Raw genomic sequence first — 10,915 nt, forward strand, 5'->3', positions numbered from 1 at the left:
GTAGAGACGGGGTTTCACCATGTTGACCAGGATGGTCTCGATCTCTTGACCTTGTGATCCACCCGCCTTGGCCTCCCAAAGTGCTGGGATTACAGGCTTGAGCCACTGCGCCCGGCCTCACTCCATGTTTTATCTCAATCTCTTTCTCATGTTCTCTCTCTCTTTGTGCTGTGTTCTGGGTAATTTCCCCATACCTTTCAGTTAACAGATCTCTTTTCAGCTCTCTGATCTGTTTGTGAATTCATCTATTGACATTTTTATTTCAATAACTATATTTTCTATTCTAGACACTGTACTTTTAAAAAGTCTGTCTATTCTGCCCTCATAGTATCTTATTCTTTTCTCAGGAGTCTTATGTCTGTGATCATTTAAAATATATTATTATTTTCAGACAGATCTATTATTGCATATTCTCAGGATTCTAATCCATTTGTGGCATTTTTGTTGATTCTTGATTCCTAGTAATGGTTTTTTGTTTTCTTTTTTTAATCAGGTGTTTTGTAGTTTCTAATTGTTAGTTCATTTTTGACAAGGTTTTCCCCCTCCCCACTGTGAGAATCTTTTCATGCCTTGATCGTGATTTTGCATTTGGTTCTATCAGGAATCCAAGGATAACAGCAGAATATCAACAGACTGGGATCAATTTTTATGGTAATTCCCAGAGATGAAGGTTTCTGGGCTGCATCAAGGTTTCTGGGCTGCAGGTAATAATAATTCAAACTCCAATCTGTACAAAGGGCAGGCTCAAGGTTTCTGTTTCTCAAGGAAGACTTCTCCCCCCACTCAAAGCTCAGGCAGAGATGAACATGTTTCCTTATTTCTCTGTGTTGGTAATAAGAATGGTATGTGTCTTTGTCCGTCTTTTCCCTAAGCGGGTAGTCTTTCCAGGGTGCTAGCTTTATACAGGGTTTTCAGTTCTAAATTCCCACTTTGCTTAGGATCGAGGCCTTATTTCTTGACTTGAGAGTGCATGAAAATCCATGCTGTAGTTTCCTGAGACAATGCCTTGTGGACCATTCCCACTCATACTTTGTAGCTTATGTGATCACTGCCCCGTTTTTCATTTCTGGCGCCTGTGTGTTTCCATTTCTTTTTTGCCAGCTCATTCATTCAGTTAAAGTTAAATACTGGTTGCATTTCCCCTGATATTTTTAGGTAAGCACAGCAGGAAGATTTTCAGAGTTCATTGGTTTTACATCTTGCTGGAACTAAAAATGTCTTCTCAGCCTCCTTGTTGAGGAACTTGTCCTCTGCCTGTCCTTTTACCTTGTCTTCTGCTTGTCCCTTTTCTGAGAGTCCTTATTTGGCCCTCTTGTCCTTTCTTCCTGTATTGGAGGTCCTCATTTACCTCATCAAGACCTATGGATCCCTGGACCCTAACAGTTTTTAACAAGGAGGCAGGACAAAATATACTCATAAAGCTAAGTTTGAATCTTTTTTCTGCTACTTACCTGCTGAGTGACCTGGGGGCAAGTTACTTGGCCATTCTAAGCCAGTTTCCTCATGTGTAAAGTGAGTGAAACAGTGAACAAGAGGGCTCTAGAGCCAGGCTGTGAATGTGCAATGAACAAAGGGACTTAGGAATTGGGGTTTTCATTGACTGGCATGGGGTTAGGTGGATGTGCCCTGTGATTACACAGGTGATGGGCAGGGATTCAACTCCATGAGTCCTCAGGCACGGTGTCAAGCAATTTACATGTAATCCTCAGGATTAAATGTCAACTCTGCAAGGAATTATGACTGTCCCCATGTTACAGATGAGGAAACAGGCTGGGAATGGTTCATTAACTTGCCCAGTTCTGTCTCATTCCACTAGATGACTGCTTTGGGCTCAACATCCTTCTGATCCAAACATCCTTTATAGAGATATTAATTGGAGACCTAACACTGCTTTAGAAGTGATTTTTTTAAAAAAAATCTCATTTTGTCTTATTTTATTGATTTATGGGAGAGTAATTTTCGTCTTTAAATTTTGGGGTTGGGGTCCTTCTGGGGCGATCTTCCAGTTAAGTGTGAGCTGGCACAGGAGTTCAGAGGAACAACTGGTTGCTACACCTCCCTTCCCTCTAAAGAGAGCAAAGGGTCAGGTTCTCTTTGACCACCGGGTAGGTAAGAGTTCCACACTGTCACTCCAACACACAGGTAGGCTTTTTTGGAGCATTTTCTGCCTAGCTATCCCTCTTGCACCCAGCTGCCTCTGCCTGGGCCCCATTGATGCTCTGAGCCCCTGACTCAGGCACAGATATGGGAGGTGAGGTGTGTCTCTCTGGTGACTTTCCAGGTGCTCCCCCCCCCCACACACACACACATGATCAGCATTCTGGACACAGGCACTCTCCATTGCCCCTTACTTACAGAAATGGGCCACAGGATGAAGGGTATGTATCTGTTAATGGCAAAGCTGTACAGTAAGATGAAGAAGCTGAAGATGGATATCTCCATGGTGATGATAAGCTTCAAGATGGGGTGCACGGTGAGTGAGGAGAACAGCATCATTGCCACTATTAGGCAGACCTGCAGTGAGACAGACACCTGAACCAGCAGCAAGGGCCTCTCACCATCTTTCTGAGGACACCTGGAGCCTGCTCCTCCTTTCCCCCACCTTTGGTCAAGGCCCCCCACCCAGGGATACCAGTCCAGCTTACCACACTCAGAATCTTGACCTCAGCGTGCCCCAAGAGCCAGAACTCTTTATTGCTGTCTTTTAATTCCCACCGGTAGCGGCGACACCCCTTCCTCGTGCCCACTTCGTGCTTGGGCTGCACTGACTTGGGTTTCTTCGGTGCTGCCGCCTCATCGTCCTCATCCTCTCCGGGTTGGTCTTTGGCGGGTTGGTCTTTGGCTGGAGGTGGAGCTGACACTGGCGCCGGCTTGTCCCCCTTTGCCGCCTGCCTGTCCCCCTTTGCCGGCTTGTCCCCCTTTGCCGGCTTGTCCCCCTTTGCTGGCTTGTCCCCCTTTGCTGCCTTAGGTGCCATGGCTGACTCGGTGTCCTTGGCTTCTCACAGCCGGCCTGTTTTTTCTCTCTCCTGCTGTTTCTGAGTAGGCCAGGCCTACCAGAGAGCCTGGTGTCCACCGAGCGGCTCAAAAGGCCCACTCAGCTAACCGCCAGGACCACCGAATGCCAACTCTCGCCCCCTCTCCACGCGCGCCCGCGTCCGCGCGCAGCTGCCGGATCCGCCTACTCTCCACGTGCGGGCCCCCGATGGGCCCCACCTCCGTTCCCTACCTGCCGTCCCACCTCGGCGCGGAGCTGCCCTCGCGGTCCCAGCCCGGAGTCGCCAGGCGGCCTGAGGTCTGGAAGCTGCAGCTCCGTTGCCAGGTCAGGGGGCTGCGAGCACCGGGTCACAGCCCTGAGCTCCGCGGGCGCAGCGCCATGGGCAGAAAAATACAACGCGACTTTCACAAGGCAACGAGAGGAAGCAGGCGTTCTCGATAAAAGCAGCAGCCCTGATTTTATGGTCACATTTAGGCCGGAATGGGTGACAGTATGCGAGCTCGGGGGTGGGCTCAGAGGTAGCGATTCGACAGACACTTGCATCTGAGAGGGCGCGGGGCTGGCGTCAGGCGGGCCTCTGCGGGGCGTCGGGGCCGGTTTCAGGGTAGGCATCCCCGGCAGGGGAAACCGTGCTTTCGACTTCGACTCCCAGGAATTTTTTCAAGTTAGTCCTCCCGGCAGGGGAAACCGTGCTTTCGACTTCGACTCCCAGGAATTTTTTCAAGTTAGTCCTCATCGTCTTGGTGACCACAAACGCATCGATGCCACACACGATTACCGCTGTGAGACACAGGGACTGTCAGATACAAGACCATATGCGGGAAGGAAAGGCGGGGTTATTTTGCAGCTCGGTAACAAGGTCTCGAACCTACCTCCATCCAGGGCGGGCGCTGCGGGCGGCCTCCTGTCCCCTCTGACCCTTCACTACCCCAGTTGGCTGCGGCAGGCCCACTCTGCCTTTCCCAGAAAAAGGGATTTTGGAAACAGGGGATTTTGTTGCCAGTAGTAGCCTCGCCTGATGCCTGAGGCACCAGGAAAGGACCAGGGAAGGGCACTGGCCCTAAGCGTTTGCAGGTAGGGGTGAGTCCTGAGAAGGCTTCCCCATGGAAAGACTTTTGGGCTATGTTTGCAAAGGGCAGGAAGGAGTTCCTAAGGGGAGGAGAGTAACCCAGGCACTAGACTAAGGTCTCTAAGGAATCTGGTGAAGTCAGGACCTCCGGGGCCGCTGAGAAGGGGGCAGACTTGAGGCTGGAGAGGTGCAGGATCTGGGACTCTTATCAAGAGGTCAGGCGTGAGACTCAGAAAACCCACTTGCAGTGGCCATGAGGTGAATGGAAAGTGAACCAGGCTGAAGGCAGGAAGACCAGTGAGGGTTGGGATGTGGGATAGCTGCCATCCAGTAAGAAGAAATGGAGACCTGGGAGTGGGAACCCCTGGCAGACGTGGGGGGTGCCCATGGCACAGATATTCCCCTGTGCACGCCAGGACTCTTGACAGGCTTGGATGTTTCTCTTTATGGTCACTTAATTCCTGGCGGCTTAATGAGCTTTTCCTAGGTATGCTTTGCCCTAGCAAATCTGTGAGCTTCCCCAAAGAGGAAGGGGCTTCATCCCAGCACTGAGCTCAGGTCTGGCACAATCCAATGGGATTGACAGATATTTACTGATTATGGAATGAAGTCAAATAAACTTTTTTTTTTCTTCGTTAATTTCTGTTCTCACTGTTTAACTTCTTGAACCAAAGCCCTACCTCCCCACCCCCACCCCCTGAATCTTCCAAGCATTTGATCTGCCATTTCTTGTGTTCTTCCATATGATGAGGGTTTGAGTCCCAGTTTGTCCCAGTCTTGTGACCCACAGCAAGGTATTTAACCTCAGTTCCTCTATCTGTAAAAATGAGATTGTAAAGATGAAGTCAGAATGTGCCTAGCCTGGTGCAGGGCATATACTGGGCAATTCGACATGTGGCAGGCTTCTTCCTGCCTTCCTTCTTGAATAGGCTGGATTACTCACTTTGACAGTGCACTTCCCCCCCTACAATCTCTCTTTTTATCTGTCTTTAAAATACAATTCTGTAGTCCAGAAGATCAAAGTCCTATTTATAGATGAAAAGATCTTGCTTAACATTTCAAAAATAGTGTGTACAATTCTCAAAAGGGGTTTAGCAGACTCTTGCTTTTGTACCTATTCGGAGAATGCATATTAGAATTAAGATTTTCATGAGCTCAGAGTTGGTGCAACTTCGTATCATCTGAAGAAGTCAGTGCAAGAAGGAGAGTGGGTGGCAGTGGGAATTCTACTTGGTTAATGATCTAATGGAGTCTGCTAATTTCCCTTTTCAGTTTTGGAATACTGATCTTAAATGGAGTCATGCAGGCTTCTACCTACCCCTCCAACATAGAATAAATGTCTTCTTTTCTTTTCTTGCATGGCCAAGAAGGCAGTGACTGAGAGGAACGCAGCTGTAATGATACTGTTGGTAAGATCCTGTAATACAGAATAGAAAATTCTCAAGTTTATAAAAAAATTAATTTCATAAATATGTAAGCTTGTCAATTACACATCTAAGAATAGATGCCTTTGAAAAACTTTCCCTTTGATTAAGATGAGGAGGAACCCTGAGGCACAATTCTTACATCGTCCAGAGACATGAGTTTATGTGATGTTAAGGTCCTAGATATGACTTTGTCTGCAGAAATGGGTTTATTTTCATTAAAGAATACCATTAGAAAAAAAAGCTGACAACTTTTTCCATCAGGTTTTTCTTAAAGGGCATAGGAAAGAGATCATGAAAAAACCTAGTGGTCAAGGGGCCTAGCCCAAATTGGCCCTCTAAAATGTGATTTTTTGGTATTTTTTAATGTAAATTCTGCAATCTATTCCATACCTTATTTAATATAAAAATAAAATTTTAGCTTAGCACTTTAATTATGGATTTACTTCTCCTCCCAGATCTGGAAATTGAGCCACATTTATTCAATGAGTTTACGTGTCCCGAGAACATATGAACTCATCTGAGGAGCAGGTCTCATACTCTGGAGTGAATATTTTTTGCTCGTTCCTGAAACATGGCTGGAATTGAATGTGCTCTGACATCTGCAGGCTCACTGTGCTCCTTCTTGTGGATTCCAGTTGGATTTCAGTCCTGAGTTCTTTCATTGCTAGCTCAACCTGCTTCTTTATGGGCTGAAATAGTGAGGATGAGTGGGTAGGGGTGCCCTCCTGGGTGAGCAGTGGCTGGGCTTCCTTAGCAAAACAATGGAAGAACGAGTATGCAGTGAGTCAGTGACAGCAGAGTATGGGTAGGGGCAAAATCCTAGAGGATGTAACCACAATATGGGCCAGACACCTAATTTGAATACCTTCAGTCTTTAAGTCTTGATGGTCTGACTTGGTAATGGCAGCCTTTCTGGTGCACTGGTCCAAACACATCAAGGAGCACTGCCATCCAGTGTAAGGATCATGGAATCATAATGGCCCCAGTGGAGCTCTTTGATGTGCCAAGCATTTCCCAGTTCATCATTTAACCTCATTTAACCCTCATAAAGCAGCATCCAAAGTCGAAATTGTCATCATCCCCAGTTTCCAGAGGACATGGTGGAGGCTTAGAGGCATTTTTCAGTAGCTTAGGATTGAATAATGGGTGGAATCAGAACTCAACTCACTGTTGCCTCCCATCAGGGACACCCAAATAAGGAGGAAATGAACTATTCTCCTAGTCTGCAAGTGCAGCATCCAATCCATCTTTGGCATTTTCTGTGGGATGGGTCTGGAGGGTCAAAATGATACTGCACAAGTCAGTTGAGTGTTTTTGTTGATGAACTCTTTTGGCCTGCCAGTTCCTAGGTGGGGCATATTTTATTACCTGTCTGCCAACTTGGCAATGTGTAATATGGGGATAATGACTGAGGTTCATTGGGTCTGAAGATTAAATGGCATAATGACTCTGAAAGCATCTGATAATATGCCTGGCATCTAGTAGGTGGTGGGAGTGCATCAAAATGTAGGTTCATATCTGCTCTCAAAATGTTAACAGATAGTAAACTCTCTGCAAACTCCAGGTGTTCTTCCTGTTGGGGTTGGTGACCAAGGAGTCCTATTGTGGAATGCGACTTGCCTCTAGGAAAGGCACTAATGCCTACTGTTTTGGTGCCCGGAGTTAACACTGGAACAGGGGCACATAGCAGGGCTGGTAGAGGTTGGAAGTAAGTCCCAGCTGGGTTCTGCGGGCTGAGAGGGCAGGCCTGACTGAGGCAGGTACAGTGGTTTGTAGCTTTGCAGGAAGCTTAGCCCGTGAGGACTGTGTAAACCAAGGTAGTCAAAGATGTGAACAAGGACTCTTACAACTGGGAAGCAGAGTGTAAACTTTCAAAAGTCAAATATTCTTTTTTAAAAATTGCTTTCTGTTGGCCAAAACATCTACATAACCAGAGCTCAGTTTCTCTGACCACTAACTGGCTATGGCCTTAGATCATGAGAATTTGGGTGAAAGCACACCAATAATGATAATAAACCAACCACAGACCAGGCCCAACCAGTCTTTGACTACCTGTCATAATTTTGTCTCCTTGTTGGACTGTGGATATTATAGTTTACCGTGGTCCTTACTTACAAAGAAGTGCTCTTCTGAACTGTCCATTGGAGCTAAGGTTCGCCTTGTATCTAACAGTTCTACTGTAGCTAGCTCACATTATTGAGCACTTACTATGTGTCATGTACTGTGCCAGTGTGTTAATATATGATCTCATTTGATTCTCACAACAAACTCTCATTATCCCCAGTTTACAGATGGGTAAGCAATTTGCCCAGGGTTGTTCAGCCAGTAAGTGGCTATGACCTTGGGCAGTCTGACTTGAGTGCCCAAGGGCCTTCTTCCTGCCAACCTCCTCCCTTTTGCCTTAGACACACACCCTCTTTTTTGCCTCATCTGGACAGACGGACAGATATGGTTGATGGCTGTATTAAAACTGCAGCTGGGCTTGGCCGTGTCCAGTATGACTTCCACTTTCCTCATAAATGCCATCCTTACTTATTATCTTTCTCTTTCCCCCCAAATACCTTATTGACTCAACTAACTTTCTCTGACTAAAATGAGAAATGTGTTTTTTACTTGACAATTTTTACATAAAGCCTCCAAATTATTCTCTGAGATATTCAAAATCACGTAGAATTATAAGTGGGAAACAGTAAGATGCCTTAATGGTGGGTACTTAATATTTTAAAACCAAAACTGAATATTAGAAAAAAAGTTAATCAGGGCAGGCATGGTGGCTCACACCTGTAATCCTAGCACTTTGGGAGGCCGAGGCGGGTGGATCACCTGGAGTCAGGAGTTCGAGACCAGCCTGGCCAACATGGTGAAACCATGTTTCTACCAAAAATGCAAAAAGTAGCCAGGTGTGCCTGTAACCATAGCTACTCGGGAGGCTGAGGCAGGAGAATTGCTTGAACCTGGGAGGTGAAGGTTGCAGTGAGCCGAGATCTTGCCATTGCACTCCAGCCTGGGCAACAGGGCGGGGTGGCTCACGCCTGTAATCCTAGCACTTTGGGAGGCCGAGGTGGGGGGATCACAAGGTCAAGAGATCGAGACCATCCTAGCCAACATGGTGAAACCCTGTCTCTACTAAAAATACAAAAACTAGCTGGGTGTGGTGGCATGCACCTGTAATTCCAGCTACCCGAGAGACTGAGGGAAGAGAATTGCTTGAACCAGGGAGGCAGAGGTTACGGTGAGCCAAGATTGTGCCACTGCACTCCAACCTGGGCAACAGAGCAAGACTCCGTCTCAACAACAAAAAAAAAGTTAAAACATTATTAGTTTCACAAAATGTAGTATTTGTAATTGGAATTTACAAACATTGAGTATTCAACTAACTGCAACTTTCACTGGTTTCATTTTTTTGTTTTAGTTTACAATGTTTATTGTATTCCTTTAAAAAAATTGCTTTCTGTTGGCAAAAACATCTGCTTGACCAGAACTCAGTTTCTCTGACCATGCTGGATTATATTCTTTATGATGTAGAAGTGTTTAAAATATGAGCTACTTAGAAGACAATAATTCGAATTCATACTTTCTTAGGTATCCTGGTACCTGACACTAGGCTAGAGTGGGGGAATTGGTAACCCTAAAATGAAGAGGGTGTGTGGGGTGAGGAAAATTGTACTTTTCCTAGCTTTGATGCAGACTCATGCTGATAAAAATGGGTTTAAATTTTAAAAGTTTAAATTAACTTTATTTATGGATTTAGTTCCATTCTCAAGTCTGCAGGTAAAAGTAGTGCTGTGGAAGTTGGCACATTTATTCTGTGAGTTCACATGAACCAAGAACACCAAGAGCCCATCCGAGGAGACCTCATGGGTCCTAACATAGCTTAGGGTTGAGAGCTGGGCCTGTACCATCCCCATGGTGTCAGGGTCCCTGGCACAGCCTTCACAGCTGCAATTCAGAGACTGAGTATGGGTCCCTGAGCCCAGGCTCCATCATCTGTCCAGAGGAGGAGGCCTTGACAAAATATGGTCCCAGAACCCACAGATCTCAGCAGGTCACTTGGTCGCCTGTATCTGCAGCCAGTGCTCTTTGGGGCTTCCCTGCTGAGTCCAAGCCCCGATGTATCAGACTGTATCTGTCTCCATGGTGGGGACTTTTACTTTCACCCCTTTGTCAAACAATAACTAGAATAGGGAAATAAGGAGCTCTATCCTTTTATGAGCCTTTAAGTTAGAAATCACCACTTAAAGTCAGCCCTCCTTACCCTAATCCTAGACCTCCTGGGAACCAAGCCTTCTTGCCTGGAGGGAAGGGCTGAAAGGAAGTGGTGCTGCGTGTTGGGCACCTCTTGTCTGTGGGGAGGCCTCTGAACCTGCGCAGAACCTGAAACAGTTCTAGTATGAAATTGACTGTGTGTTCCGGGGCCTTCTGCACTGACCTTATCATAAGGTCCCAAGTGACTCCTGAAGTTTGATTCTAAGCCTGTCTACCTTCTGAAGTGCCCAAGTCAGCACCTCCTAGCACTAATACCCTCACGAAACTTGCACATTTCCTGCTGTGCCAAGGCCTCCCAGTGGTAGCTACTTGCCCCTCTGAAAAATTGTATAGGTACACATCCTTCATTTCACAGAATCTGAAAGAGAGGATTTGAAAGGAAGGGACTGGATAGGTGAACACAATTTGAGTCCTGTTTTGATGAGTCTTTTTCAAAAACTTCCAAGTTAATTATATCACTTACCATCTGACCAACTGTGTGCTTGCTCAGTATGTGTCCTGCTAGTGGGAACTGAACATCAGAATAACTGGGCAACCATCTTGGTAACACAGAGTTTCCCCACCATGAAGCTCCTGGGAGCTCACAAGGCATATCCTGTGCTGTGCCAAGTCTGGCCCATGCTCTTGAGGACAGTAGCAAGAAGGCAAGGGCTCCAAATCATACTCAGGGCTCCCATAGCCATCCCCTAAAGAGAAGATACTGTCACTTAAGACAGACAGCAAGAGGGCCTGGATTTATTGGAGTTGACCAAAGGCTTGTAACCCTACAAGAGCTGGGCTGAACTTTCTGTGACCACTGTGAGAACAGGTCCTCTCACAGGACACTCACAGTTCAAGCTCAGGAGATCCTAGTTCTTACCTCTGTCTGGGATACTTCTTGGGCATTACCCCTGGACCCTAAAGCAAAGTATGACATCTCCTGGCTCTCTCCAGCTTTGTGTGTGGACCCAGCCTGCATGAGTCCTTTCCTCAGAGGGCTCCGGACCTCCTGACCACAGTTCATGGTGCTGTGGAGCCATCAGTCACCCACCCCCAAGGGCCTGTGTACATCCACCAGGATAACCAATTCACCTTTGGCTCTCTCTCTCTGTCTCTCTCTCTCTCTCTCTCTCTCTCTCTCTCTCTCTATAATCCCCATGTTTTGGGTGGCCAAGGTGA

General features: G+C 46.6%; 2 protein-coding genes across 3 annotated transcripts in view; both read right to left on the reverse strand.

The window, feature by feature from the left end:
- CMTM2 (CKLF like MARVEL transmembrane domain containing 2) overlaps positions 1 to 3,322 on the reverse strand; it is a 15,403-nt gene extending 12,081 nt beyond the window's left edge. The window contains exons 1-2 of the mRNA XM_017508043.2: positions 2,646 to 3,322; positions 2,356 to 2,514 (exon numbers count right to left, since the gene is read on the reverse strand). Of these exons, the coding sequence (XP_017363532.1) occupies positions 2,356 to 2,514; positions 2,646 to 2,975 (489 nt within the window). The 5' untranslated portion in view covers positions 2,976 to 3,322. The remainder of the gene's footprint in view (positions 1 to 2,355; positions 2,515 to 2,645) is intronic.
- An 8-nt stretch (positions 3,323 to 3,330) lies between these two features.
- Positions 3,331 to 10,915, reverse strand: part of LOC108288869 (chemokine-like factor) — a 28,182-nt gene continuing 20,597 nt past the window's right edge. Inside the window, exons 3-4 of one of the 2 annotated variants that reach the window (XM_037731167.1) lie at positions 5,383 to 5,481; positions 3,331 to 3,791 (exon numbers count right to left, since the gene is read on the reverse strand). In XM_037731167.1, coding sequence (XP_037587095.1) covers positions 3,561 to 3,791; positions 5,383 to 5,481 — 330 coding nt within the window. In that variant the 3' untranslated portion in view covers positions 3,331 to 3,560. The remainder of the gene's footprint in view (positions 3,792 to 5,382; positions 5,482 to 10,915) is intronic. The other variant, XM_037731169.1, reaches the window with a different exon arrangement.

Source organism: Cebus imitator, unplaced genomic scaffold (assembly GCF_001604975.1).
Source record: "Cebus imitator isolate Cc_AM_T3 unplaced genomic scaffold, Cebus_imitator-1.0 Scaffold385, whole genome shotgun sequence".
Taxonomy (NCBI): Eukaryota; Metazoa; Chordata; class Mammalia; order Primates; family Cebidae; genus Cebus; species Cebus imitator.